The following is a 24,053-nucleotide window of genomic DNA, read 5'->3' as shown; positions in this document are numbered from 1 at the left end:
CAGACAGTTGATATTTAGCGTTGAAGTGTGTTAACTACCACTGTAGGTAGGCCCACTGTAGTTTACATTTTTTCCCCCTGAGTAGACAATGTTTCAGAATTCGCTGGCAGTGCAGCATATTTAGGTTCGGGAAAAGGTCAAATGCAAAACATTAGTGAATTAAACCCATCTGTTTACAGGTCCACAACAATGTTCAATAGTTTGTCTTTCAGACACGGTCAGATACAGCAAATGTCACCGCGAAAGAAAACATTCTGCCAAAATCTCCAAAGACATTGATCAAGTTCGCCATTGCTATTTCCTTTAGATACTGTCTTGACCTAATTACAATAATTACAAAGTATACAGCAAATAAGGGCGTTGTCACCATAATAGATGAATGATGAGGGTTTTCAGGCGGAGTTATAATGCTTGTTTATACACGCAGTTTCTGCAGGTCTGATTTATAATGGGAAACTTGCCTATTTATGGCAGGCATGTGCCAAGTTGATCAATCTCAATATTTTGGTGCATGCTCAGTCTACAGATATTTCATATCAAATTTACACAACGGTTATAAATGAGGCCCCTGAGATATTTGCACTCTTTCAGAGAGACACACGTGATGAACACTGCAAAGCACACTGGGTGATGAGTTTAGCAGCGGGACAGTTGAAGCCCCGATCCCACAGCGCATCTTCCAATCAGAGACTCACTCACCAGCCTGTGCCAACCCAATGGGAGGGGCCAGTCTCAGCTCCACCCCTCTAGTAAGGATCAGATTGTGTTGGCTGTTGACGCTGTTCGTCCAACCTGGACACACAGACTGCCATTTAACCTCTGCAGACTATGGTCCTGTCCCTCTCTCTGCTACTGTGGTCTCTAAATGCGTGCTAGTGCGTGAATTTCTCATTCTGGGAGACTCCAGACCAAAATGGGGATAGCGAGCTAGTATTATAGTACCAAAGATACTGGTAACTAACCAAAGATATCTCATCGGCGTTGTTTCCAATGGGAGCAAATGAAGCACAGTGGGCAGAACAAGCAAGGAGGTGGGCAGAGCCAAGCATGAGCTGGCGAGATCCTATTGGAGCGTTTTAGCATGTAGTTGCATATTTTCCTTCTCTGTGAATTCCGTGTGTGCAATAACTCAATTTGCCCTTTCACTCCTTCTAAACAACGCATTTTCTTTTTACTTTGGCAAATGGTCAAGTCTACAAATGTTAGTGCAATCTTGTTCGTAACAAATTCTAGTTTTGGGAACAGATAACTGCATCGAGATTTATCGATCTGAAAGTTAGCAGAATGTCCGCCAGGTTTCATCTAGCTCCATCTTCTCCCACAAGTTCCAAACGGACGCTTCAGATCTGATTCTTCTATCTACATAATGCTAACGTGAACTGAGTAGATTGCTATGCTAACATTGGTATTGTTTACCAAGTGATAAGCAGAGCACCAGCATCAATGTAGCGTTGTGTTGAGTAGTTAGTAGAGAAGAGTTAGTGATGTTAAACATTCAAAACAGTTAGGCATGACGGTTAGATACACAAAGCAGCAAATGACTCCGTAAAATACAACAATTTGGGCAACGTTTAGCTTCTGCATGCGTTTATGACATGTGCATGTACGGACTCACTCTCTTCTGAGCTATCCACACTGCTAACAGAGTCGGCGTGGGCCAGTCCATGTTTCTGCAGGTGTCTCTTCATACTGAACCCTGTCCTCCTAATTCTCCCCAGACCCTTCAACTTGGGCTGGTCCCCTGAGTCCACTACCAGGGCAGCAGCACCCTTCCCATTGCTAGGGGCAGAACTACTGGTCGGTGCGGTGGCCATCTTGAAGGAGGATCCCTCAGCCTGTGGAGAAAGGAGGCAGGAGACAGAAAGACAGAGCGAGAGGAAAGTTGGTGTGGATGTCTGGTCCTCACATGCTCTATGTTGGCTAGTGATCATGTGACACTCAGACTGTGTGTGTGGTTGTGTGTCTGACCTGCTCCAGGGCTACAGAGCGCGTCACACTCCCCATGTCCGTCAGACGGTGCTCTCTGTCATCCCAGCGACCGTAAGCCAGGTCGATCCCACCCACGAAGGCCACTGATTGGTCGATGATGATGATCTTCTCGTGATGCGCCCACAGGTATACAGAGGAGGAGACATGGTCCGGATGACGCATCACCTACAGAAGAAACACACACACACACTTTTACTACATAAAAGGATACCTCTATACCAGTGGAGGCTACTGAGGGGAGGACGGCTCATAATAATGGTTGGAATGGAGTGAATGGAATGGCATCAAAAACACATGGAACCCATGCGTTTCATGCATCTGATACCATTCCATCGATTCCGCTCCAGACATTACCACAAGCCCGTCCTCCCCAATTAAGGTGCCACCAACCTCCTATACTCTATAAACAACTATAAACACACTGTAAACACATTTCACACACACACACACACACCTACCTTGACATTGGGGTGGAGGTGCATTAGTGTTCTCTTGCTGTATTCACTGTTGATGCCCAGAGCTAGCTCCACCTCCTTATACAGCATCACAAAGATACGCACTCCCTGTTGCTATAGGGACAGAAAGACAGAGTCACCGTTACTAATCACCACATAATCAAATCATTTAATCAATGATAAGATCCACACTAAGGCAGTTTGAGTGGTGCAAATGGACCAATGAGACAGCATTTTGTTGCTCACCGCTTTGCGTCTCAGGATGCAGTCAAGGCGCCAGCGGTTTCCCTCGACAACCGGCCTCTTCATAAAGATCTCAGGGCTCAGCCTAAAAACACACACATACAATCAAATGTATTTTTTAAAGCCCTTTTTTCATCAGCCGATGTCATAAAGTGCTGTACAGAAACCCAGCCTAAAACCCCAAACAGCAAGCATTGCAGATGTAGAAGCACGGTGGCTAGGAAAAACTCCCTAGAATGGCAGGAATCTAGGAAGGAACCTAGAGAGGAACCAGGCTCTGAGGGTAAACCAGGCTCTGGCGGCTGACAGCTGTGTGGGGTGGGTGTAACAGTATTCCAGGTCTCTGATTGTAACTCATCTGTTTGACCACAGTCTGCCTTGGAGGTGTGACCGCTCTGTGCTCTCCACACACACACACACACACACACACACACACACGTACCACCAGTCAGTGATGAAGATCTCTTCTTCAGCCTCCTCCAGAGCATCTGCCACGTCGGCCATGTAGGTCTTCCCATTCACATACCTATAAACATAGTTATATTATAGTCACACACTTAAAACACAGTGCGGTCTCTCTTTCATACACACACACACTCTCTCTCTCTCGGGTAAACAGACACACAAACCTTCCCACGCACGCAAGCATACAACCACCCACAGACTTTCACTGTTGCACCCCCCCCCATGTCTCACACAGACAGTATAGTGTTGCCCCAGCAGGTGACAGGTGATGAGAAGCCCAGTGTCATTTTCCCTCTCTTTGTGTCAGGTTACTCCAGTGAGACAGATATCTTTAAGGGCTGTAACTGGGCCAAAGTGTACCTGGGATTACCTGGGATAACCCACCTGCCACACTAGCTGGCCTTTATGCTCTACTGGGACTTTGGTGTGTACAGTAAATGTGTCTGTTACATTCTCTGGGAATGTAAAAAAATACATTCCCAGAGTAATTTCCCATTTTAAATATATATTCTGCATTGTTCTCACTTAATGTTCAGACTGGGGTGTTATTTAACTCTGACTGTATTAAACGTGTCGTGGTTTAATGATTGTGGTGTAGCCGTGGATACCATTTGGCTGGGATGTTGTGCTCCTGTCGGGCGAAGGAACCGAAGCGGTGGTCGGTCAGGAAGGCAGAGCCATGCTTCTGGACGAAGCCCTCGATGGCCTGACCCCACCACCTGGCATGTCTGTAGCTGCTGCATTTCAACACCAGGGCCCTGCAGAATATACACACACACAAAAACAATGATTGTTGAAACTCCTTTTTACTCAATGATTTGTCTGAATAATTTCTGTAGATTCTGTTTTTTTCAATACTCCTTGGTGAGGTAGCAACCTACTTTTGTATTTCTTTTTACAACCAGCATCTTACTCCAACCCACCCACCTGGAAAGGCTATCAATCCGTACTCCGTGTCTGGTCTCTGTGTCTTTGGAGTCCATTTTGATGCAGAACTCTTTATCCACCAGGAGAACAAAGGCAATGGCTCCCGAGTCTGGCTTCATGTAGAGGAGGAACGAATCCTTCACCACCAACCAGCTAGACAGACACTAGAGTTTATTATTACAGCACAGCTCAGCAGTATCAGCTGGAGCAGTAAGACTAGATATGAGACAACATCTGGACTCCAGAGGAGGATAGAATCATTCTCAGACTTTGATATTTAATCTACTATTCAGGGTACTGACCGTTTGGATCAGCGGTAGCACATCTTGATATTTCATCTATAATTCAGGGTACTGACATTTGGATCAGAGGTAGCACATCTTGATATTTCATCTATAATTCAGGATACTGACCGTTTGGATCAGCGGTAGCACATCTTGATATTTCATCTATAATTCAGGGTACTGACCGTTTGGACCAGCGGTAGCACATCTTGATATTTCATCTATAATTCAGAGTACTGACCGTTTGGACCAGCGGTAGCACATCTTGATATTTCATCTATAATTCAGAGTACTGACCGTTTGGACCAGCGGTAGCACATCTTGATATTTCATCTATAATTCAGAGTACTGACCGTTTGGACCAGCGGTAGCACATCTTGCTATGACCACAGCAGTTAAGTCCTGGGATACGATGACCACCTGACCGCTTGTACACCATCCCTTCTCTGGGGAAATGAAGAGAACAAGTAGAAGACTTCTCTTCCTGACTGAAGTATCATGGTGGTAATGAGTAGTTATTTACAGTAGATAGTGCAGAGTTACTCACAAGCCTTTAGGTCCCAGATCATGGATGAAGGATAGCTGGCTGACGTCTATAAACTCCATCTAAGACAAACAAGAACATTTGAAAGTTGGACATATCCTCGTAGCGTGGACATCTCCAGCAGTGTGTGTGTGTGTGTGTGTCTCACCGTAGCATGGTAGTTTCTGTACATAGACATCTTCAGCAGCTTGTTCAGGTAGTCCTCCAATGCTTTCTGTAATCAATAAAGACATACCGTGTTAGGAAGAGTAAAGCAGGTGATTAACAGGTGAATGACAAATGTGTTTGCCGAATGGCGTACCCTCCTGCTGGACACCTGTTCCTCCCGGGCCAGCTCATCCCCGCTCCCCCGTGGCAGAGTGGGCATGGCTCTGACCTCTGACCTCCGAACACTATGCCTTCTCACTGTGTGGCTGGAAGAGAGAGAGAGGGGGGAGAGAGAGAGAGGATGGAAAGAAAGAGGAGAGAAAGAGGGAGTCAATAGGAAATTGTTAGTGTCTTTTCAGTTTCAACATCTTTGATACTACCTGTGTGTGTGTGTGTGTGTGTGTGTGTGTGTGTGTGTGTGTGTGTGTGTGTGTGTGTGTCTGTGTGTGTGTGTGTGTGTGTTTGGTTTTACTATCCTAGTAGTAAAAAGAAGGAACACTTGGACAAGTGGGGATATTTTGCCAGTCCCCAGAAGGAAAAAGGCTATTTAAGGCTTAAGGGTTAGGTTTAGAGTTCCAATTAGAGTTAGGATTAGGGTGAGGCGTTAGGAGTTAGTAAAAATTTGATATTAAATAGGAATCCATTTTTTGGTCCCCACAAGGGTAGTAAAACAAACAGGTGTGTGTGTGTACCTGCGGGAGGGTAGTGGTATTCTCATGAAAGTCTTGTATCGGAGCAGTTCTCTATGGAGGTCCAGGAAGTGTTTCTCCTTCCTCTTGACCACCCAGCTGAACTCTCCATGTCTCATTTCAATCTTAAATACCGCAGGCAGACTCTACACAGACAGGAAAAATATAAAAGGTATGGCTGAGTGAGTGTGTGTGTGTGTTGTGATGCTTTGCTGAGGTATGTGCGTGTGTACCTTGTTGACACTGCGCTGTGATGTGATATTGAAGCGGTCCTGTGCAGAGGTGAATCTCTCCACTTCTAGTATCTTAGCGGTGATGGGAGAGGAGAGAAACACCTTGACCTCTGCCTCCTTAAACCCCACAGTATTGTAGACAGACGCAAAGCCCCGACGCTCCTCTGGGGGAACACACACACATCAGAAACTACACTACACACACACACATCAGAAACTACACTACACACACACATCTGTAAGACATAACATTCCCCACACAACATCTTGAGCAAAACTTACCTGCCCACACTACACACACTTTGTTGCTCATGAATAGGTTATAAATAGTTAGATGGGTAAAACTGTCTTCTTATAAACTAATCCATCAATCAATGAATAAAACATTTGCGCACACACACCCTACCTGGGAGTTTAAAGTCTGTAGTGTCATATTCCCCGTCTCCTAGGTACAGCTCACGAGTGTCCAAATTCTCCATAATTTCACTCATATCCGTAGCAACCAGGTGCAACGTGCTATTGGTAGGCTCAGATTGGCGCAGCATGGTTATTGGCTAGCACGCTCGGCGCCCAGGGCTCACCTGGTGAACAGGCAGGGGGGTAGGGAGAGACAGGGACAGACAGAGAGACCAGGTAGACAACATGACGTCAATGACAAGTTTATGGAGTCTGACTGCAACCTTAGTGTTACTATTACCCCCATGGCAGTAGGTTGTATGTGTGTGTAAATATGCAGATAAAGGCTGGTAAGAGTGTTTGAATGGGAACTGGTGAATAGCAGCACATCAGGAATGGCCTGTAGTAGCAGGCTAAAGACAACGAGGAGAGGAGAGGAGGAAACACAATGGAATTAACACACTGTTGCCATAGGCTGTCTTCTCTGTAAGCCACGGCTTAATGCTAAAATATAACAAGGCTGCTTCCACTCTCCTTAAAGTCCAACTCAACCAAAAAATAAACTTCTCCTTTTGTAAATTGTATATGTGGCATCAAAAAAAATAGTATAGTGTCAAAATTGACTAAAGTGTAAATAGAATCATTTTGAATAAATAGGATCATTTTGTTATCCACGTCGGCACCAACGATGTTAGGATGAAACAGTCAGAGATCACCAAGCGCAACATAGCTTCTGCATGTAAATCAGCTAGAAAGATGTGTCGGCATCGAGTAATTGTCTCTGGCCCCCTCCCAGTTATGGGGAGTAATGAGCTCTACAGCAGAGTCTCACAACTCAATCGCTGGTTGAAAACTGTTTTCTGCCCCTCCCAAAAGATAGAATTTGTAGATAATTGGCCCTCTTTCTGGGACTCACCCACAAACAGGACCACGCCTAACCTGCTGAGGAGTGACGGACTCCATCCTAGCTGGAGGGGTGCGCTCATCTTATCTACCAATATAGACAGGGCTCCAACTACTCTAGCTCCACAATGAAATAGGGTGCAGGCCAGGCAGCAGGCTGTTAGCCAGCCTGCCAGCATAGTGGAGTCTGCCACTAGCACAGTCAGTGTAGTCAGCTCAGCTATCACCATTGAGACATTTACATTTACATTTAAGTCATTTAGCAGACGCTCTTATCCAGAGCGACTTACAAATTGGTGCTTTCACCTTATGACATCCAGTGGAACAGCCACTTTACAATAGTGCATCTAAATCTTTTAAGGGGGGTGAGAAGGATTACTTTATCCTATCCTAGGTATTCCTTAAAGAGGTGGGGTTTCAGGTGTCTCCGGAAGGTGGTGATTGACTCCGCTGTCCTGGCGTCGTGAGGGAGTTTGTTCCACCATTGGGGGGCCAGAGCAGCGAACAGTTTTGACTGGGCTGAGCGGGAACTGTACTTCCTCAGTGGTAGGGAGGCGAGCAGGCCAGAGGTGGATGAACGCAGTGCCCTTGTTTGGGTGTAGGGCCTGATCAGAGCCTGGAGGTACTGAGGTGCCGTTCCCCTCACAGCTCCGTAGGCAAGCACCATGGTCTTGTAGCGGATGCGAGCTTCAACTGGAAGCCAGTGGAGAGAGCGGAGGAGCGGGGTGACGTGAGAGAACTTGGGAAGGTTGAACACCAGACGGGCTGCGGCGTTCTGGATGAACCGTGTCTGTGCCTCGACCTAGGTTGGGCAAAACTAAACATGGCGGTGTTCGCCTTAGCAATCTCACTAGGATAAAGACCACCTCCATTCCTGTCATTATTGAAAGAGATCATGATACCTCACATCTCAAAATAGGGCTACTTAAATGTTAGATCCCTTACTTCAAAGGCAATTATAGTCAATGAACTAATCACTGATCATAATCTTGATGTGATTGGCCTGACTGAAACATGGCTTAAGCCTGATGAATTTACTGTGTTAAATGAGGCCTCACCTCCTGGCTACACTAGTGACCATATCCCCCGTGCATCCCGCAAAGGCGGAGGTGTTGCTAACATTTACGATAGCAAATTTCAATTTACAAAAAAAAAAATGACGTTTTCGTCTTTTGAGCTTCTAGTCATGAAATCTATGCAGCCTACTCAATCACTTTTTATAGCTACTGTTTACAGGCCTCCTGGGCCATATACAGCGTTCCTCACAAAGTTCCCTGAATTCCTATCGGACCTTATAGTCATAGCAGATAATATTCTAATCTTTGGTGACTTTAATATTCACATGGAAAAGTCCACAGACCCACTCCAAAAGGCTTTCGGAGCCATCATCGACTCAGTGGGTTTTGTCCAACATGTCTCTGGACCCACTCACTGTCACAGTCATACGCTGGACCTAGTTTTGTCCCATGGAATAAATGTTGTGGATCTTAATGTTTTTCCTCATAATCCTGGACTATCGGACCACTATTTTATTACGTTTGCAATTGCAACAAATAATCTGCTCAGACCCCAACCAAGGAACATCAAAAGTCGTGCTATAAATTCACAGACAACACAAAGATTCCTTGATGTCCTTCCAGATTCCCTCTGTCTACCCAAGGACGCCAGAGGACAAAAATCAGTTAACCACCTAACTGAGGAACTCAATTTAACCTTGCGCAATACCCTAGATGCAGTTGCACCCCTAAAAACTAAAAACATTTCTCATAAGAAACTAGCTCCCTGGTACACAGAAAATACCCGAGCTCTGAAGCAAGCTTCCAGAAAATTGGAACGGAAATGGCGCCACACCAAACTGGAAGTCTTCCGACTAGCTTGGAAAGACAGTACCGTGCAGTACCGAAGAGCCCTTACTGCTGCTCGATCATCCTATTTTTCTAACTTAATTGAGGAAAATAAGAACAATCCGAAATTCCTTTTTGATACTGTCGCAAAGCTAACTAAAAAGCAGCATTCCCCAAGAGAGGATGACTTTCACTTTAGCAGTGATAAATTCATGAACTTCTTTGAGGAAAAGATTATGATTATTAGAAAGCAAATTACGGACTCCTCTTTAAATCTGCGTATTCCTTCAAAGCTCAGTTGTTCTGAGTCTGCACAACTCTCCCAGGACCTAGGATCAAGAGAGACGCTCAAGTGTTTTAGTACTATATCTCTTGACACAATGATGAAAATAATCATGGCCTCTAAACCTTCAAGCTGCATACTGGACCCTATTCCAACTAAACTACTGAAAGAGCTGCTTCCTGAGCTTGGCCCTCCTATGTTGAACATAATAAACGGCTCTCTATCCACCGGATGTGTACCAAACTCACTAAAAGTGGCAGTAATAAAGCCTCTCTTGAAAAAGCCAAACCTTGACCCAGAAAATATAAAAAACTATTGGCCTATATCGAATCTTCCATTCCTCTCAAAAATGTTAGAAAAGGCTGTTGCGCAGCAACTTACTGCCTTCCTGAAGACAAACAATGTATACAAAATGCTTCAGTCTGGTTTTAGACCCCATCATAGCACTGAAACGGCACTTGTGAAGGTGGTAAATTACATTTTAATGGCATCGGACCGAGGCTCTGCATCTGTCCTCGTGCTCCTAGACCTTAGTGCTGCTTTTGATACCATCGATCACCACATTCTTTTGGAGAGATTGGAAACCCAAATTGGTCTACACGGACAAGTTCTGGCCTGGTTTAAATCTTATCTGTCGGAAAGATATCAGTTTGTCTCTGTGAATGGTTTGTCCTCTGACAAATCAACTGTAAATTTCGGTGTTCCTCAAGGTTCCGTTTTAGGACCACTATTGTTTTCACTATATATTTTACCTCTTGGGGATGTTTTTCGAAAACATAATGTTAACTATGCGGATGACACACAGCTGTACATTTCAATGAAACATGGTGAAGCCCCAAAATTGCCCTTGCTAGAAGCATGTGTTTCAGACATAAGGAAGTGGATGGCTGCAAACTTTCTACTTTTAAACTCGGACAAAACAGAGATGCAAGGTCCCAAGAAACAAAGAGATCTTCTGTTGAATCTGACAATTAATCTTAATGGTTGTACAGTCGTCTCAAATAAAACTGTGAAGGACCTCGGCGTTACTCTGGACCCTGATCTCTCTTTTGAAGAACATATCAAGACCATTTCAAGGACAGCCTTTTTCCATCTACATAACATTGCAAAAATCAGAAACTTTCTGTCCAAAAATGATGCAGAAAAATTAATCCATGCTTTTGTCACTTCTAGGTTAGACTACTGCAATGCTCTACTTTCCGGCTACCCGGATAAAGCACTAAATAAACTTCAGTTGGTGCTAAATACGGCTGCTAGAATCCTGACTAGAACCAAAATATTTGATCATATTACTCCAGTGCTAGCCTCTCTACACTGGCTTCCTGTCAAAGCAAGGGCTGATTTCAAGGTTTTACTGCTAACCTACAAAGCATTACATGGGCTTGCTCCTACCTACAGTGCCTTGCAAAAGTATTCGGCCCCCTTGAACATTGCGACCTTTTGCCACATTTCAGGCTTCAAACAAAGATATAAAACTGTATTTTTTTGTGAAGAATCAACAACAAGTGGGACACAATCATGAAGTGGAACGACATTTAGTGGATATTTCTAACTTTTTTAACAAATCAAAAACTGAAAAATTGGGCGTGCAAAATTATTCAGCCCCCTTAAGTTAATACTTTGTAGCGCCACCTTTTGCTGCGATTACAGCTGTAAGTCGCTTGGGGTATGTCTCTATCAGTTTTGCACATCGAGAGACTGACATTTTTTCCCATTCCTCCTTGCAAAACAGCTCGAGCTCAGTGAGGTTGGATGGAGAGCATTTGTGAACAGCAGTTTTCAGTTCTTTCCACAGATTCTCGATTGGATTCAGGTCTGGACTTTGACTTGGCCATTCTAACACCTGGATATGTTTATTTTTGAACCATTCCATTGTAGATTTTGCTTTATGTTTTGGATCATTGTCTTGTTGGAAGACAAATCTCCGTCCCAGTCTCAGGTCTTTTGCAGACTCCATCAGGTTTTCTTCCAGAATGGTCCTGTATTTGGCTCCATCCATCTTCCCATCAATTTGAACCATCTTCCCTGTCCCTGCTGAAGAAAAGCAGGCCCAAACCATGATGCTGCCACCACCATGTTTGATAGACACAACAGTGGTAGGCTTGATTACCAACAATGACGAGACGGCCTACAGGGAGGAGGTGAGGGCCCTCTGAGTGTGGTGTCAGGAAAATAACCTCACACTCAACGTCAACAAAACTAAGGAGATGATTGTGGACTTCAGGAAACAGCAGAGGGAACACCCCCCTATCCACATCGATGGAACAGTAGTGGAGAGGGTAGCAAGTTAAGTTCCTCGGCATACACATCACAGACAAACTGAATTGGTCCACTCACACAGACAGCATCGTGAAGAAGGCGCAGCAGCGCCTCTTCAACCTCAGGAGGCTGAAGAAATTCAGCTTGTCACCAAAAGTACTCACAAACTTCTACAGATGCACAATCGAGAGCATCCTGGCGGGCTGTATCACCGCCTGGTACGGCAACTGCTCCGCCCTCAACCGTAAGGCTCTCCAGAGGGTAGTGAGGTCTGCACAACGCATCACCGGGGGAAAACTACCTGCCCTCCAGGACACCTACACCACCCGATGTTACAGGAAGGCCATAAAGATCATCAAGGACATCAACCACCCGAGCCACTGCCTGTTCACCCCGCTATCATCCAGAAGGCGAGGTCAGTACAGGTGCATCAAAGCTGGGACCGAGAGACTGAAAAACAGCTTCTATCTCAAGGCCATCAGACTGTTAAACAGCCACCACTAACACTGAGTGGCTGCTGCCAACACACTGACACTGACTCAACTCCAGCCACTTTAATAATGGGAATTGATGGGAAATGATGTAAATATATCACTAGCCACTTTAAACAATGCTACCTTATATAATGTTACTTACCCTACATTATTCATCTCATATGCATACGTATATACTGTACTCTATATCATCGACTGCATCCTTATGTAATACATGTATCACTAGCCACTTTAACTATGCCACTTTGTTTACATACTCATCTCATATGTATATACTGTACTCGATACCATCTACTGTATCTTGCCTATGCTGCTCTGTACCATCACTCATTCATATATCCTTATGTACATATTCTTTATCCCCTTACACTGTGTATAAGACAGTAGTTTTGGAATTGTTAGTTAGATTACTTGTTGGTTATTACTGCATTGTCGGAACTAGAAGCACAAGCATTTCGCTACACTCGCATTAACATCTGCTAACCATGTGTATGTGACAAATAAAATTTGATTTGATTTAGTGGGGATGGTGTGTTCAGTGTGATGAGCTGTGTTGCTTTTACGCCAAACATAAGGTTTTGCATTGTTGCCAAAAAGTTCAATTTTGGTTTCATCTGACCATTTGGTGTGTCTCCCAGGTGGCTTAAACAACACTTTTTATGGATATCTTTAAGAAATGGCTTTCTTCTTGCCACTCTTCCATAAAGGCCAGATTTGTGCAATATACGACTGATTGTTGTCCTATGGACAGAGTCTCCCACCTCAGCTGTAGATCTCTGCAGTTCATCCAGAGTGATCATGGGCCTCTTGGCTGCATCTCTGATCAGTCTTCTCCTTGTATGAGCTGAAAGTTTAGAGGGACGGCCAGGTCTTGGTAGATTTGCAGTGGTCTGATACTCCTTCCATTTCAATATTATCGCTTGCACAGTGCTCCTTGGGATGTTTAAAGCTTGGGAAATCTTTTTGTATCCAAATCCGGCTTTAAACTCCTTCACAACAGTATCTCGGACCTGCCTGGTGTGTTCCTTGTTCTTCATGATGCTCTCTGCGCTTTTAACGGACCTCTGAGACTATCACAGTGCAGGTGCATTTATACGGAGACTTGATTACACACAGGTGGATTGTATTTATCATCATTAGTCATTTAGGCCAACATTGGATCATTCAGAGATCCTCACTGAACTTCTGGAGAGAGTTTGCTGCACTGAAAGTAAAGGGGCTGAATAATTTTGCACGCCCAATTTTTCAGTTTTTGATTTGTTAAAAAAGTTTGAAATATCCAATAAATGTCGTTCCACTTCATGATTGTGTCCCACTTGTTGTTGATTCTTCACAAAAAAATACAGCTTTATATCTTTATGTTTGAAGCCTGAAATGTGGCAAAAGGTCGCAAAGTTCAAGGGGGCCGAATACTTTCGCAAGGCACTGTATCTCTCTGATTTGGTCCTGCCGTACATACCTAAGACGTAGGCCTCCTAATTGTCCCTAGAATTTCTAAGCAAACAGCTGGAGGCAGGACTTTCTCCTATAGAGCTCCATTTTTATGGAACGGTCTGCCTACCCATGTCAGAGACGCAAACTCGGTCTCAACCTTTAAGTCTTTACTGAAGACTCATCTCTTCAGTGGGTCATATGATTGAGTGTAGTCTGGCCCAGGAGTGGGAAGGTGAACGGAAAGGCTCTGGAGCAACGAACCGCCCTTGCTGTCTCTGCCTGGCCGGTTCCCCTCTTTCCACTGGGATTCTCTGCCTCTAACCCTATTACAGGGGCTGAGTCACTGGCTTACTGGGGCTCTCTCATGCTGTCCCTGGAAGGGGTGCGTCACCTGAGTGGGTTGATTCACTGATGTGGTCATCCTGTCTGGGTTGGCGCCCCCCCTTGGGTTGTGCCATGGCAGAGATCTTTGTGGGCTATACTCAGCCTTGTCTCAGGATGGTAAGTTGGTGGTTGAAGATATTCCTCTAGTGGTGTGGGGGCTGTGCTTTAGCAAAGTGGGTGGGGTTATATCCTTCCTGTTTGGCCCTGTCCGGGGGTGTCCTCGGATGGGGCCACAGTGTCTCCTGACCCCTCCTGTCTCAGCCTCCAGTATTTATGCTGCAGTAGTTTGTGTCGGGGGCTAGGGTCAGTTTGTTATATCTGGAGTACTCCTGTCCTATTCGGTGTCCTGTGTGAATCTAAGTGTGCGTTCTCTAATTCTCTCCTTCTTTCTCTCTCTCGCAGGACCTGAGCCCTAGGACCATGCCCCAGGACTACCTGACATGATGACTCCTTGCTGTCCCCAGTCCACCTGGCCGTGCTGCTGCTCCAGTTTCAACTGTTCTGCCTTATTATTATTCGACCATGCTGGTCATTTATGAACATTTTAACATCTGTTTGTCTATGTAACAGTTTAGCTTCCGTCCCTCTCCTCGCCCCTACCTGGGCTTGAACCAGAGACCCTCTGCACACATCGACAACAGACACCCTCGAAGCATCGTTACCTATCGCTCCACAAAAGCAGCAGCCCTTGCGGAGCAAGGGGAACAACTACTTCAAGGTCTCAGAGTGAGTGACGTCACCGATTGAAACGCTATTAGGGCGCATCCCGCTAGCCATTTCACACCGGTTACATCTACACCTGTTGTTTATGAAGCATCTGACAAACACAACTTGATTTGAGATCTGCATGAGATGAAAGTCACCCCAGGTGCATTTGTTTTTATTTAGTTTAGGAAATGGAGCATCGTTGTCAAAAAATACTCTGCTGTTCTATTTGCGCGTGCACTGATGTCTGATGGGAAAAAAACAATGTTCTTGGTTTGAAGTAACGTCTTTGTTGTAATATTGCAAATGGACTTGGGAGTTTCACAGCTACGGATTCCAGCTTTATTTAAAGATAAAGTTAATTATATCTCATCTCTCTTACATCCCTTTCTCCCTCTCTGGTCACAGAGCAGGCACTAAACAATAAGATTATCAGAGAGAAACAGGACAACGGTGGAGGTATGACACAGCAGTGTGATGTTTAATCCAGCATTATTTGTATGTGTGTATTTGTGTGTGTTCTTTAAAACCTAAACAGCAGATTCAAATCATCTAAAACAGGTCAGACATGCGCTCCTGAACACGTTTATGACTATCTGAGAGTAAGTGTGTATTGACAGAAACATTGAGGCAGGTGAGCTGCTCAGACATGGTGAAACAAGTGAGAGATTAGAGAGATGGCGCCAAACAGACTGGCCCAGAAAGAGAGCATGGCAAGATCAGCAACCTGGTGTCCTACCAACAGAGCTGCAGTGTGTGTGTGTGTGTGTGTGTGTGTGTATGCTTGCATGTGCAAGCATGTGTGTGAGTGTGGGTGCGCCTTCCTGGCAAGGTCTCCCCTTTATCATGGCATTAATTTCCTAAAATGGTTCCTGGAGAAACAGAGAGAGTCTACACACACTTCCATTCACTCCCTCTGCTTTCACTCATTCACTCCGTATGGAAATAACGCTCACTTCATGCAAATACTCATGCTTCCGTTACCTGCATGTACCATATTATATTACCCTACACACACACACTTTCATGTAGGTATTAAAAACATACACACACTGTGCTCTATAAATGTTGTTTTCTGTAAATAAGGACACGACAGCAGGAAAGCCACCTACAACTAATACCATACCTCCTAAACACACACACACCTCTGGACATATGTCTGTGTGTCTTTATGAACTTGCAGAATTGTTTTAGAAAGTAGAAGAGAAATTCCCCCAACTCTTCATTTAAAAAAAATAAAAAAAAGTATTTCTTTCTCTATTGAGAGAGAAGTGTGAGGTGTGTGCTGCGATATTCACTGTGACAAACATTTAACAATGGGTCCGGTTAGACCGGTGCTGCAGGGAGTAGCCACTGAGAAAGGAGGAAGATTAGGAGGAGAGAAAGGAGGGTGGCAAATGAAAGATTTAAAAAAAAAATGGGCTAGTAGTCTACTGTGGGTCAATAGGAGTTGACCGATACAGTTTCTTATGAAATTGTGTTGCATGCTTGAGTCCACGGGACAACACTAGATGTACAGCCAGCACTCACTCTAATTGAGGAGGCCAAGGCTGACCACTCTGGATCTCTCACCAGCCAGGTGGCAGCATGCATAGTTATCTCACAAACACCCTCAGACAAAGTCATGCAAGACACACACACACACACACACACCCCCACAGCAACTTCAATTATAAAAGAAAGCCAACAGTAGCAAAACACACCTTTTCCTGAGCTATGAAAAGACAGACCGAGAGAGAGAAAGATGAATAGAAAGAGAGAGTGAGACCCACACAGTGAGAGTGTTTCACTGACCTGTACCCACTCACGGTGTGGGAACCCCATGATTTCCAAGCCTGTCCTATTCTCTCACGTCAGATAACACACACACACACTCTCTCTCTCTCTCTCTCTCTCTGTCGGAAGACAGCAGATCTAACTGTACTCTAGCTGCGAGTTGGAGTGAATGTGAGAAGGAATAGAGGGAGGGAGGATGAGGTGGGGCCTAGGGTAGAACTATTGGACAAAGACATGTCAATCACTGACAGACGGCCAATGGGGAGCTGGGGGTGAGATTCATGTCTGGGATCTCCTATCCCTGGGAACTGTCTGTCTACACACCACCCACGTGTAAGTGAGTGTATGTGACTTTGTGGTATTGACAATGGAATCCATCCTAGCCTTAGCTCACAAGATCATGTGACTCATTGATGACTTTCCAAAGACTTCCGGATGACGTCTTTGGATGACGGGGGGGGGGGGGTCAATACAGTCACTATAGCAACATTATTTTGGGACGATATTATATCAATATTTGACTCCAAGTATCAATTTGTAAAGAAAGAAAAATATATATACACTACCGTTCAAAAGTTTGGGGTCACTTAGAAATGTCCTTGTTTTTGAAAGAACACATTTTTTGTCCATTAAAATAACATGAAATTGATCAGTGTAGACATTGATACTGTTGTAAATGACTATTGTAGCTGGAAACAGCTGACTTTTAATGGAATATCTACATAGGTGTACAGAGGCCCATTATCAGCAAACATCACTCCTGTGTTCCAATGGCACGTTGGGTTAGCTAATCCAAGTTTATCGTTTTAAATGGCTAATTACTCATTAGAAAACCCTTTTGCAATTATGTTGGCACAGCTGAAAACTGTTGTCCTGATTAAAGAAGCAATAAAACTGGCCTTCTTTAGACTAGTTGAGTATCTGGAGCATCAGCATTTGTGGGTTCGATTACAGGCTCAAAATGGCCAGAAACAAATAACTTTCTTCTGGAACTCGTCAGTCTATTCCTGCTTTGAGAAATGAAGGCTATTCCATGTGAGAAATTACCAAGAAACTGAAGATCTCATACAACGCTGTGTACTACTCCCTTCACAGAACAGCGCAAACGGGCTCTAACCAGAATAGAAAGAGGAGTGGGAGGCCCCAGTGCACAACTGAGCAAAAGGACAAGTACATTAGAGTGTCTAGTTTGAGAAACAGATGCCTCAAGTCCTCAACTAGCAGCTTCATTAAATAGTAGCCGCAAAACACCAGTCTCAACTAGAGGTCGGCCGATTAATCGGAATGGCCGATTAATTAGGGCCGATTTCAAGTTTTCATAACAATCGGAAATTGGTATTTTGGGGCGCCGATTTTAACAATTACAAAAAATAATAATAATATTTGTTTTTTTATACCTTTATTTAACTAGGGAAGTCAGTTAAGAACACATTCTTACTTTCAATGACGGCCTAGGAACGGTGGGTTAACTGCCTTGTTCAGGGGCAGAACGACAGATTTTCACCTTGTCAGCTTGGGGGATCCAATCTTGCAACCTTACATTTAACTAGTCCAACGCTCTAACCACCTGCCTCTCATTGCACTCCATGAGGAGCCTGCCTGTTACGCGAATGCAGTAGAAGCCAAGGTAAGTTGCTAGCTAGCATGAAACTTATCTTCTAAAAAACAATCAATCAATCATAATCACCACTACCCATGGTTGATGATATTACTAGTTTATCTAGCGTGTCCTGCGTTGCATATAATCGATGCAACGCTGGGGGATGATTTAACAAAAGCGCATTTGCGAAAAAAGCACAATCGTTGTACGACTGTACCTAGGACAAACTGTAATTAGGACATAACATTGAAGGTTGTGCAATGTAACAAATATTGAGACTTAGGGATGCCACCCGTTAGATAAAATACCGAACGGTTCCGTATTTCACTGAAATAATAAACATTTTGTTTTCGAAATTATAGTTTCCAGATTCGACCATATTAATGACCAAAGGCTCGTATTTCTGTGTGTTATGTTATAATTAAGTCTATGATTTGATAGACCAGTTGATATAGCAGTCTGACTGAGCGATGGTAGGCAGCAGCAGGCTCGTAAGCATTCATTCAAACAGCACTTTCGTGCATTTTGCCAGCAGCTCTTCGCAAGCACAGCGCTGTTTATGACTTCAAGCCTATCAGCCTAATGGCTGGTGTAACCCAATGTGAAATGGCTAGCTAGTTAGCGGGGTACGTGCTAATAGCGTTTCAAATGTCACTCGCTCTGAGACTTGGAGTGGTTGTTCCCCTTGCTCTGCAAGGGCTGCGGCTTTTGTGGAGCGATGGGTAACGCTGCTTCGAGTGTGGCTGTTGTCGATGTGTTCCTGGTTCGAGCCCAGGTAGGGGCGAGGAGAGGGACAGAAGCTATACTGTTACACTGGCAATACTATAGTGCCTATAAGAACATCCAATAGTCAAAGGTATATGAAATACAAATGGTATAGAGAGAAATAGTCCTATAAAACTATATTAACTACAACCTAAAACCTCTTACCTTGGAATATTGAAGACTCCTGTTAAAAGGAACCACCAGCTTTCATATGTTCTCATGTTCTGAGCAAGGAACTCAAACATGAGCTTTTTTACATGGCACATATTGCACTTTTACTTCTCCAACACTTTGTTTTTGCATTATTTAAACCAAATTGAACATGTTTCATTATATATTTGAGGCTAAATGGATTTTTATTGATGTATTATATCGAGTTAAAATAAGTGTTCATTCAGTATTGTTGTAATTGTCATTATTACAAATAAATAAATAAAACCGGCCGATTAATCGGTAATGGCTTTTTTTGGTCCTCCAATAATTGGTATCGGCGTTGAAAAATCATAATCGGTCGACCTCTAGTCTCAACGTTAACAGTGAAGAGGCGACTCCTGGATGCTGGCCTTCTAGGCAGAGTTCCTCTGTCCAGTATCTGTGTTCTTTTGTAGTTTTAAAGATAATTTCCTGCAAATCTACACATTTTGCCCAGGGCCGTGTGTTATGATACCCGAGTGACTCAACAAAATCAATGTGGGCCCCCTGGGGGGTAGAGTAATCTGGCAATGATAATTACAAGATTTAGATAGATGGGTAAATTAGGCTAACCCGTTATCTAACATGGTCAGTAGTTGATCAACTGGACATTTCTGACAGGTTATATCTCTCTAAGCAAGGTCTGCCAGTGAATGACATAAGAGGAAAACTGACCGTGCCCTACCCAATTTCAATTCTACTATTACAACTCTCAACAGTAGCAAGTTAAAATCCCAACAGAATATTTGTTTTATATATGGGCAACATCTGCCAGTTGAGTATGGCTGGTCATTGATCAGGTTAGTCACCTGATCTGGATGGTCATTGATTTGCCTGCCAGAATATTGTTGTATTACTCCTGAGTGCATGTCAATAGTACAGTCTCCATCCTTCATCTGCACTTACGTGAAAGAACTGCATAAGTAAAAGGCCCTATAAGGAGGAGGGTGCACAATGGAAATCTGCTAACTCCTATACAGTCCTTTCATATCAGGTCAGATGAAGGGTAGGAGGAGAGGAGAAGAGAGGAAGCCACTTCAAACAGCAGAGTTCAGTTGCTTTGTAATAATCTGTTTAGACATGGCAGAATATTTAAAGGTCTTGCATGATCAGCTCTTGTTATGATATCCCAGCATATGGCTAATCATCAGATGCACTCCCCCTCCCTCAGTCCTCCGAAACTTCTAAGTGCTCAAACATGTTTTGTTATTTACTTTCCAAATGAGCAATATCACATGTTATCACCCTGCTACAGAATCACATTCATCTGCCTATTTCCAAATCCTCCTACACTCGTAAGATCCACACCCAACTAACTGCTAAACATATTAGACCTAGCATGGGTTTGTGACGATACAGAATTTACTTTCTGCAATGTTGATAGGTTCCCAAATGTTTTTCCATTGCAGCCCCTAAAAAGACTTACCACCAAATAACTACAACTCTGTTTAACGGTGTTTGGCTGTAATCCATGAGGAACTGGCCACAACCCACTATTTTGCACACAACACTAGTGTTTGTTTACATGCATGACTATGGTACCATTGCCATCTTCTGGTAGACTGAGCTACATGCACCTGGAATTAAAAACTTCCCCTGTCCTGCAAGAGAGGAACGACACACACACAAACACTATCTTTGCACAGGGTCATGTGTGTGTGTATGTGTTAAATACATGGTGTTTATGTTTTTGCAGCTGGTAGATTAGGTCATATCTGAGTAGAAAACAATCTGATGATACAGTGATGCAGAATCACAAGCCCCACTTCACTTCCTGCAACCCTATGACACTTCTGACTAGACAGACACCACTTCCCCTTTCAATGTGGAGAGAGAGAGAAGGAAAGAGAGAAGGAAGGATCGAGAGAGAGAGACCCTATAGCCCATCACCAGCCAATTTATATCTTGGAAGATTGGTAAAACCATAATTTCAGATCCTGTCAGGTGGGGTTTGAAATGGGATCAGCTGATGGTTGTTGGTAGACTAGGTTCCCTGATGCCCATCTCATGACCAACTCACTCACATTCCAATATTGGACACAAACAGTGAACTGTGTGCACCAACACGCAACACTTCCTTACTGTGTGTGTGTGTCCCCATGTCATTACATATAACTGATAATGTTGTTCTAAGGTTGGACCTGTCCCCCACACCTACTGCTCCTTGAGCTCACTGTATCCGCAATCAATGTTGGGCCACGAGGTGTGTATGTGTATGTCTTTTGCCCACACCCATAAAGTCAACCAAACACACCTATACAGTGTTTGCCTGGGTGTCTTTCCTGAAGAGAAAAGACAAGTGGTTCCAAGTGAATTATCTTCACCCTAAATGACATGTAGGGAACACTCAACCACGGTGAAAAAGCAGGTATTTTCTTTAAAAACACACACACAAGTTATAAAGAATGCCATTCCAGAGAGGAGAGAGATAAGTTAACACCACAATACACTCTCTCCATCCCTCTCGCTTTCTCCCCATCTCATCAACTCTCTCTTTCCTTCCCCCCCTTTGGTTGGCTAAGTGTAATATCTGCATATTATTTCCTCAGATCCTCTCTGATCTCCACAAGTGCCTTAATAGGAGCTAGGTTTTTCGTTTGTAAAATAAGACTTTTTCAGGACTGTCTGTTTCGTAACTTCCTCTCTCCCACCCCAGAGTGGTGGGGTGATGGCTAAACACTACTTCTGCTAAAGCCTAAGTGTGCTACACATTCTGGTTCAAGTGCCTTACTTGGCCTTAGATCAGTGGGATAAAACAGGGGCGACAACCCAGGTTCAATACCCAGTTGCCTATGTAACAGTATAACTTTAGACCGTCCCCTCGCCCATACCAGGGTGCGAACCAGGGACCCTCTGCACACATCAATAACAGTCACCCACGAAGCATCGTTACCCATCGCTCCACAAAAGCCGCGGCCCTTGCAAAGCAAGGGGAACCACTACTTCAAGGTCTCAGAGCAAGTGACGTCACCGATTGAAACGCTATTTAGCTAGCTAGCTATTTCACATCCGTTACACCTACATTGGTGCTGTGTCCCGGATTTCAAATCAGCACACCCAAGAAGCTGGCCATCTGCAGTGGGCTACTGTACTGCAGCATCCCGGTCGCCCCTGCACAATCAGTTATACGTAATTGGATTTCAAAAACACTAACTGTAATCAGTTACGTTACCAGCAAAAAGTATTGTAATCAGATTACAGATACTTTTGAAAAACTAGATGTTACTTCTTGAATTACTTTTACATTCAGAAAGGAATTTTGTGGAAAAAAATACATGATACCTTTCTGTTTTTCAATTACTTTCAATTCAGCATTGAAAAAAGGAACAAGTTTAAGTTTCATCAGACTATGATGGTGTGTCGTCATAGCAGCCAGAGACCAATATGATGACACACCAAATGCACTTTTTTTAATTTAACCAGGTAGGCCAGTTGAGAACAATTTCTCATTTACAACTGTGACCTGGCCAAGATAAAGCAAAGCAGTGTGACAAAAACAACAGAGTTACACATAAACAAACGTACAGTCAATAACACAAAATAAAAGAAAAATAGAAAGATCTATGTACAGTGTGTGCAAATGTCGAAGAGTAGAGAGGTGGGCAATAAATAGGCCATAGAGGCGAAATAATTACAATTTAGCAGTAACACTGGAGTGATAGATGTGCAGATGCTGGTAGAGATACTGGGGTGCAAACCAGCAGAAACAAATAACATGGGGAAGAGGTAGTTCGGTGGGCTATTTACAGATGTCGTGTCTTCTTCTAATGCCTCTTGCGGAAAGTACTCAAAAAGTAGCATAAAGTACTTATATGATGTTACTGAGTTTGGTTAATCCAAAAATGACGTTACTGATTACAATTTTGGACAGGTAACTAGTAACTGTAAATTATTACAATTAGAAGGTAACCTAGCCAACCCTGACCATACCCATTGATTCGATCTGACAAGGGAGTCGACCAGTCAGATGTTTTTCTACGGTTGGAGGATAAGAGTTTGTTTGCTTGTTTGATTTCGAATACAAATTAACCATGGAGTGGGACAGACTCCCTCAACTTTTTCTAGACATTAATCTTCGTCATCAAGGAAAGAATTTAACCGGAGTTTATGACAATATACACAACATAGGCAAATTACCCTACATAAAGGTTGTGAAAATGAAAACATAGCTACCTCATTAAGTAGAATCGGGTAATTAATTACACACGGTTGAAGGCTGGTAAATTAGGGGTTCCCTGTGATCGGTTTGAGGAGTAAACGTCGAGTGCAAGGGAGCCAGAAGGAACCATCTGCCCAACCACACCACGCTACACTACGCCACGCCCCCCTCCGCTCTCTCTCTTTCGCACTGTCTCTATCTCTCTCTTTCGCACTGTCTCTATCTCTCTCTTTCGCTCTGCCTCTCTCTCTTTCGCACTGTCTCTATCTCTCTCTTTCGCTCTGCCTCTCTCTCTCTCTTTCGCTCTGCCTCTCTCTCTCTCTTTCGCACTGTCTCTATCTCTCTCTTTCGCTCTGCCTCTCTCTCTTTCGCACTGTCTCTATCTCTCTCTTTCGCTCTGCCTCTCTCTCTTTCGCTCTGCCTCTCTCTCTCTCTCTTTCGCTCTGCCTCTCAGCTGGGGAAAATAAATTATGCAACTAACCTGTCAATCGCAATAGGTTTATGTCCCCCAGTCAGAGAGATGAAGAAAGAAAGGGAGTCAATGCTGTTGTGTGTATTCAGCTGCCCAGACGTGCAGTGAATAAAATATTGATTGCGGCAACCTCTCTCGCTCTCCTTCCCTCCCCCTCTCTATCTCCTCTGGTAATCAGAAAGCAGTTGTGTTGAAAATTCACCAATAAATGACAGCCATTAACCTTCCACACAGATGCGGATTGAAGCTCCCACATACTGCCTTTATTGCACTCTCTCTCTCCTTCTCTCAAATCAAGAGCAATATTTTGGCATGGGAAACATGTTTACATTGCCAAAGCACTGTCTCACCCGGGGATGGTTGGGAGGTCTGTTCTGGGAAGGGAGCGGAGATAAGCGGAAGGTTGTGGGT

General features: G+C 43.9%; 1 protein-coding gene across 3 annotated transcripts in view; it reads right to left on the bottom strand.

Moving 5' to 3' along the window:
* LOC115104991 (phospholipase D1-like) overlaps positions 1-23,303 on the bottom strand; it is a 34,931-nt gene extending 11,628 nt beyond the window's left edge. The window contains exons 1-15 of one of the 3 annotated variants that reach the window (XM_029626472.2): positions 23,185-23,303; positions 6,383-6,557; positions 5,977-6,140; positions 5,747-5,889; positions 5,209-5,320; positions 5,056-5,121; positions 4,911-4,969; positions 4,717-4,809; positions 4,080-4,232; positions 3,761-3,910; positions 3,130-3,213; positions 2,691-2,772; positions 2,448-2,558; positions 1,969-2,154; positions 1,616-1,835 (exon numbers count right to left, since the gene is read on the bottom strand). In XM_029626472.2, coding sequence (XP_029482332.1) covers positions 1,616-1,835; positions 1,969-2,154; positions 2,448-2,558; positions 2,691-2,772; positions 3,130-3,213; positions 3,761-3,910; positions 4,080-4,232; positions 4,717-4,809; positions 4,911-4,969; positions 5,056-5,121; positions 5,209-5,320; positions 5,747-5,889; positions 5,977-6,140; positions 6,383-6,521 — 1,762 coding nt within the window. In that variant the 5' untranslated portion in view covers positions 6,522-6,557; positions 23,185-23,303. Of the gene's footprint in view, positions 1-1,615; positions 1,836-1,968; positions 2,155-2,447; positions 2,559-2,690; positions 2,773-3,129; positions 3,214-3,760; positions 3,911-4,079; positions 4,233-4,716; positions 4,810-4,910; positions 4,970-5,055; positions 5,122-5,208; positions 5,321-5,746; positions 5,890-5,976; positions 6,141-6,382; positions 6,558-16,472; positions 16,579-23,184 lie in introns of those variants that run through there. The other 2 variants (XM_029626470.2, XM_029626471.2) reach the window with 2 other exon arrangements.
* Between the last annotated feature and the right edge of the window lie 750 nt (positions 23,304-24,053).

This window comes from Oncorhynchus nerka, linkage group LG22, assembly GCF_034236695.1.
Source record: "Oncorhynchus nerka isolate Pitt River linkage group LG22, Oner_Uvic_2.0, whole genome shotgun sequence".
Lineage (NCBI taxonomy): Eukaryota > Metazoa > Chordata > Actinopteri > Salmoniformes > Salmonidae > Oncorhynchus > Oncorhynchus nerka.
Note: the sequence above shows the minus strand (reverse complement) of the source record. Positions and strands in the feature narration are given on the sequence as shown.